Genomic DNA, 7040 nt, shown 5'->3' with positions numbered 1-7040 from the left:
GAGGGTTCACGTTAATCAGAGTCTGCACGGCTGCATGTAAACAGCTTATGAGGAATATTATCCTTTTCAGAATAAGGGCAACAAACTAAATATTTTGAGCATGTAGCCAAAGTTCCTCTGAGTCACATCCAAACTTTTCTTCCTAAATCGATACATTTAAATAAAGTTGAAGCAGCGCAGACTCACCGACCACCATGATTATGAGGTGAAGCATCTCCTCTATCAGAGTGTTATTGTGCTGGATCAGCTCCTGAGACACACACACACACACACACACACACACACACACACACACACACACACACACACACACACACACACACACACACACACACACACACACACACACACACACACACACACACACACGCAGTTTAGCAGTCGATACCGACACCAGTGGAACTGCATGATTCTTGATACCAGGGTAAAATCAAACAATAACTCCATGTATTTCAACATACTTTATTACTTCATACTGGTTTCTGTCAGGAAGTTAAACAGCTCACAATTCATCAAATATCTATTTTATATTGCTGTGAAAACATTTTCAAACAACTGGATTTATTCATGCCGAGGTACCAAGACACTCATTCGCTCTCAACCATGTCAGTCAGAAACAGTCTGAGCTGAGTTTTTGGCGGGTTTCGGGTCGGGTTCTCTATGAGAGTGAAACTGCAAGTTGATGGGAAGGATATTTTAGGATTTCCATGCTTGGACAACTTGCATCAAGGCAAAGAAGAACACTTGCGGCGAGGAGACGCCCCTTCCCACGGACAATGCGCATTCCGGAGTAAATTAATTTCCCAACAGCCGAGAATTATTTGTTAAATGACTGAAATAGATAATAATATAATAATAATAATAATAATAATACTAATAATAATAATAACGATAAACACTTCATCTGTATTAGTTGTAGGAGGCGCTTTGCGGATATTTGATAGTCAACGCGGTTGATGGGTTCAACAATGAACAACTCGCTTGATGTTTCCAACGGCTGGGTGCAACAGTGATGGGTAGCCTCCTCCAAAAACCAGAGAACTGGTGAAATTCCTTTCTATAATTTGACACTGCTGCATCATATAGAAGTCCGTCATGGAATGACAACAGGTCCCAGCATACCTCCATCCTCCACGTGGAGTCGGCTCGATAAGTGACACATGGGAGAACGAAAACTAACTCCACCACCGGAGAGGCGAGGACTCGTTGGGACTGCCTGGCAGATCCGCATTCCTCAGGAGCTCTTCCTGGCGCTGGGCTAATCAGCCTGGTGGAGAACATCCTGTGGTCCTGGCCATCATCAAGAACCGCAACCTGCATCGCAAGTATACTTCATCTGCTGCCTCGCAGTGTCGACATGTGGTAAGTGCGCGGCAACGTGGTGGAGACCATATTACATGCTTCTCAACGACCACGGGCCTGATGGACGTGCACCCTGGCATGCTGCGCACCGGACAACATCATCGGACATGATGATCTGCAGCTCTGTGGTGTTCCTCGCTCTCCTTTCTGTGCACCATCGCTGCGGATCGCTACTCACCATCTTTACGCGCTGCGATATCACGCATCATGACCACGCAGCGAGCCGTCACATCATCGTGGTGGTGGTGGATGGCCAGAATCACCTCCAGCATCCTCTTCATCGTGTACCACACCGACAAACGCTGTCATTGTATGCCTCGTGACCTTCTTCTGCACCACCCTGGTGTTAACGCCGTGCTGTATCTGCATATGTTCATCCTGGCGCACGTGCATTCCCGGCGCATGTGGCTTTTCATAAAAGCAGGCGCCAATCCACGAGCATGAGGGTGCGAGGACCCTAAATCCTGCTCGGCGGTCTATTTATGCTGGGGCCCATTCTTCCTCCACCCTCATCTCATCTCCCTGCCCCACCAGCCCATTTGCAACTGTTTCTTCCGAAACTTAACCTTTTCCTCATCCTCATCATCTGCAACTCGATCATTGACCCCCTTCATTACGCCCTATCGCAGCCAGGAGCTGCGTAAAACCTTGCAGGAGCTGGTCCTGTGTTCCTGGTGCCTCGGTGCGTAGGAAAGAACGAGAGATCAAGGTATCAACAATGTCGGCTACCTCTAAACTTCTTGAAGTGTCAGACTGATGTAAGCCGTGAATGATGGGTGCTTTGAACTGGCAGATGATGCCCATGCCGACATCTCTGATAATTACTTTTGCCCATCAGTCGTGGATTGTATCCGTGGCTGCAGTCCGACCTGACACAGAGTCCTCCTCAGACCGTCTGAAACAGGGAAACACTGATGTCTCACACACAAACACACACAGAGTGAGGGATTCTGGGTAATGTAGTGCAGACCTACCAGAGTACTGAATGATCTGTCCCAGCCAGCTGAGAGCTCTCAGAGCAAAACACTGATGAGCAACAACAGACGAGTGCATGACCTGAACCCTGAGAGGCTTCGACTGCCGGCTGGTGTTCCTCTGGGGGTGGGGGGGGGGAAGAGGACATTGGGGGGGGGGGACAGTGAGCTTATATTCAGCTCCTCCTGCTGCTCATACTGATGTCAGACACTCACCACTATCACAGACTTGGCCTGGTCACAGGATTGGAAATCTCCGTACCGCACAGACTTCCTGCCCTGCAACACACACGCGCAATAGAATATAAAATAATATTACATATAATGTAACATAATATAACATATAATATAATATATATAAATATATGTATTATATAAAACAATATACATATAGTGCATATAATATTACATAATACGAACTATAGTATTATAATATATGATATAATATATTAATATAATATAATAATATATTATAAATAGTACTGACGTCTCGGTCCACAGTGGTGGCGAAGCTGACGGCCTCTTTCTGGCTGCAGTTGACGGCTTTCTGCAGCGTGTAGATCACCTGCTCATACGTGTGGACTTCATCATTAAACAGCATGCAGTAGTAGGTGTCTGCTCTGTCCCTGCACACACACACACACACACAAAAGTGTCAGTGGGTGTGTCTGTGTGTGTGTGTGTGTGTGTGTGTGTGTGTGTGTGTGTGCGTGCGTGCGTACGGGGGCTCCAGTCCTGCAGGTAGCTGTTCCTCGTGGTCCCAGGTCAGCATGTCCACAGCGTACTGCAGGAGGATGGAGAAGATACTGAAACCACGAGAGACCAGGTCAGCAGGCAGCAGTGAGACAGGGTCCTGGAGAGACAGACAAGACATGTTATACTGACAGGCAGACAGGGTCCTGAAGAGACAGACAGGTAGAGAGACAGACAGACAGCATGTCTCACCTCCTCTGTGTCTCTCTGTCTGTCTGTAGGTGTGTGTTTCAGACAGTACGGTCCTTTCTTCCAGGCTTCCGCATCTCCACAGTCACAGAAACCTCCACCTCCCGACGTCGTCATCTACAACACAGGTATACATTTAAATGTAAATAATATATATATATATATATATATATATATATATATAAAAAAATATAAATAAATAAATATACAGAAACAATAGAATACAAATTCAACTATAAGCTACAAATAAGCCAAAGCAATATAAGTGCAACATACAAAGAACTGGATTTTATTTTCATTCGCCGACACACACACATACATATATATATATATATATATACATGTGTGTGTGTGCGTGCGTGTGCTCACCCTGTATCGATGCTCTCTGTGGACGCTGCCCAGGAAACACTGCATGCAGAGGACACAGGTGGGGTCGGCTGCACACTCCCTGCACACAGGACAGAGTCATGATCATCTTCAGGACTCAGCAGTAACGGGCCAACTCACTCTGTGTGTGTGGTGTGTGTGTGTGTGTGTGCGTGTGCGTGCGTGCGTGCGTGTGTTACCTGCAGGAATAGGTGGGCTCTCCCACCTTGAACACGTGTCCACACAGCGGTGACGGCTGGTTTTTCTCCTGCAGGAGGGCGAGGCCTGAGGCCGGCTCCTCCCCTAGCAGAAGCCATTCCAGAGGAGCCAGCAGGAGCAGCTGACAGGCCAGATCCTCCCTCTGCTCCTCCCTCTGCTCCTCCCTGCTGCTGCCCCCGCTAGGCCCCACGCAAAGGATTCTGGGTACATACACGGCCAGGTGACGGTACACCTCCTGCTGCAGGTCCGCCGCCGGCAGCCATCGCTGAGGAGAAGAGAGGAGGAGGAGAAGGAGAGGAGGAGGAGAGAAGGAGAAGGAGAGGAGAAGAAGAGGAGAGAGGAGGAGAGGAGAAGGAGAGGAAGAGAAGAGGAGGAGGAGGAAAAGGAGAGAGGAGAGAGAGGAGAGAGAGGAGGAGAGAGAAGGAGAAGAAGGAGAAGAGAAAGGAAGAGAGAGGAGAGGAGAGGAGAGATAGGAGAGAGAAAGGGAAGAGGAGAGAGAGGAGGAGGTGGAGGAGAGGGAGGAGCACAGAAGAGGAGGAGAAGAGAAGGAGGAAGAAAGGTGAGAAGGAGAAGAGAAGGAGACGAGAGAGGAAGTGTATTGATAATAAATACAAATATAATAATAATAATAATAATAATAATAATAATAATAATAATAATAACTGTTCTAATTAGGCCAATACTTGTCACAATTTTTATTAACACGTCTGCTGTGAAAATAAGAAATATTATCACCTCATCGCCATTACACTGAACTTTGAGGAGTTTACTTATTATTATTGGTATTATAATGATGATCAATTACACTTTAATATAAACATTATTTTGATACCAAACATGGTTCTTCACTAATATTTGGACAAAGAGACCTTCTGTAAACAAACAGCTTGTTCAGGTGTGTCATCTGAAAACTATATTATCTCCTTTAACAAGCTGTTTAAACGTTAATTAAACGTTGAATAAACTTTAAATAAACGTTAGCAGTGAGTGTACCTGGACTCACACCTGTGTGTTTACAGGCAGCTCTGACGTTAAATAAACGTTATAACATAATATATATAAACGTAACATTAACGTTAAATAGACGGCAAATAAACAGGTGTTGTTGTTTCGCTGTGCGCTCGCGCTGACATACAACAGCTGTTTCTCATCCAGCCGCTTTAGAGATCACTCCGAGCGTTAGCATTAGCTTTAGCTACGTGTAACAGATTAGGCAGTAAACGTTGAGGAGGTGAGCGCTCGCGCTGTGACAGCTGACAGGAGACAGGGGACAGGTGACGGCCCGCGGGGCGGTTAGCTCGAGGGGCCGCTTACCGTCGCCGTATCTTTGGCGGAGAAGTTCAGGAACTCGGAACATAAAGAAGACTGTGGGTCTCTGTCGGACTGGGCCGCCGCCATCTTTCCACTCTCTGCTCTACTGCTGGAAGAAGAAGAACCCGGAACCGGAAATCATCAACATATATCTGACTAACGGTTTTTAATATAATAATATTTATAATATATCTGTCCAACAGTTTTTAATATAAAATGTATAATATATCTGACCAACTGTTTTTAATATAATAATATTTATAATATAACTGTCCATCAGCTTTTAATATAATATTTATAATATATCTGACTAACAGTTTTTAATATACCATTTATAATATATCTGTCCAACAGTTTTTAATATAACATTTATAATATATCTGACCAACTGTTTTTAATATAATAATATTTATAATATATCTGTCCAACAGCTTTTAATATAATAATATTTATAATATATCTGTCCAACAGTTTTTAATATAACATTTATAATATATCTGTCCAACAGCTTTTAATATTATATTTATAATATATCTCCATCCATCCATCCATCGTCTACCGCTTATCCGGGATCGGGTCGTGGGGGCAGCAGCTCCAGTAAGGATACCCGATCTTCCCTTCTCCGGGCCACATCCTCCAGCTCCGACTGGGGGATCCTGAGGCGTTCCCAGGCCAGTGAGGAGATATAATCTCTCCACCGAGTCCTGGGTTTCTCCCGGGGTCTCATCTCAGCTGGACATGCCTGGAACATACACACTCTCTGGTCCCCCTTTTTAAATAGGGGAACCACTACCCCGGTCTGCCAACCCCTAGGCACTGTCCCAGACTTCCACGCAATGTTGATGAGGCGTGTCAACCAAGACAGCCTCTCAACACCCAAAGCCTTCAGCATTTCTGGACGGATCTCATCAACCTCTGCGGCTTTGCCACTGTGGAGTTGTTTGACTACCTCAGTGACTTCTATCAGGGAAATTGACGATGATCCCCCATCAGCTTCAGCTCTGCCTCTATCATAGAGGGCGTGTTAGTCGGATTCAGGAGTTCCTCAACGTGCTCCTTCCACCGGCCGATAACCTTCTCAGTCAAAGTCAGCAGGGTCCCACCCTTGCTGTACACAGCTTGGATGGTTCCTCGCTTCCCCCTCCTGAGGTGCCTGATGGTTTTCCAGAAGCACCTTGGTGCTGACTGAAAGTCCTTCTCCATAACTTCTCCGAACTTCTCCCACACCCACTGCTTTGCCTCTGACACGGCAGAGGCTGCCGCCCTTCTAGTCCTTCGGTACCCTGCAACTGTTTCAGGATTCCACCCCTTGATCCAACTCACCACCAGATGGTGATCAGTCGACAGCTCCGCCCCTTTCTTCACCCGAGTGTCCAAAACATGCGGCCTCAGATCAGATGATACGATTACAAAATCGATCATTGACCTTTGGCCTAGGGTGCTCTGGTACCACGTACACTTATGAGCATCCTTATGTTCGAATATGGTGTTTGTTATGGCCATTCCATGACTAGCACAGAAGTCCAACAACAAACGACCGTTCGGGTTTAGATCAGGGAGGCCCTTCCTCCCAATCACGCCTCTCCAGGTGTCTCCATCGTTTCCCACGTGTGCGTTGGAGTCTCCCAGCAAGACTACGGAGTCCCCTACTGGAGCCCCCTGCAGGGCTCCATTCAGGGTCTCCAAGAAGGCCGAATACTCCGAATTGCGGTTTGGGGCATAGGCACAAACAACAGTCAGAGTTTTCCCCCCCATAACCCGAAGGCGTAGAGAGGCGACCCTCTCGTCCACCGGGGTAAACTCCAACGTAACGGCGCTCAGCCGGAGGCTAGTGAGTATCCCCACCCCGGCCCGACGCCTCACACC

General features: G+C 46.7%; 1 protein-coding gene across 1 annotated transcript in view; it reads right to left on the bottom strand.

Annotated features, from left to right (window-relative positions):
- ubr2 (ubiquitin protein ligase E3 component n-recognin 2) overlaps positions 1-5294 on the bottom strand; it is a 27765-nt gene extending 22471 nt beyond the window's left edge. Inside the window, 11 exon segments of the mRNA XM_029427171.1 lie at positions 187-250; positions 603-658; positions 1541-1637; positions 2224-2457; positions 2553-2615; positions 2824-2962; positions 3059-3189; positions 3282-3395; positions 3648-3726; positions 3845-4128; positions 5178-5294. Coding sequence (XP_029283031.1) covers positions 187-250; positions 603-658; positions 1541-1637; positions 2224-2457; positions 2553-2615; positions 2824-2962; positions 3059-3189; positions 3282-3395; positions 3648-3726; positions 3845-4128; positions 5178-5261 — 1345 coding nt within the window. The 5' untranslated portion in view covers positions 5262-5294.
- Between the last annotated feature and the right edge of the window lie 1746 nt (positions 5295-7040).

This window comes from Cottoperca gobio, unplaced genomic scaffold (genome assembly GCF_900634415.1).
Source record: "Cottoperca gobio unplaced genomic scaffold, fCotGob3.1 fCotGob3_295arrow_ctg1, whole genome shotgun sequence".
Lineage (NCBI taxonomy): Eukaryota > Metazoa > Chordata > Actinopteri > Perciformes > Bovichtidae > Cottoperca > Cottoperca gobio.
The sequence above is the reverse complement of the archived record's forward strand: the minus strand, read 5'-3'. Positions and strand labels throughout refer to the sequence as shown.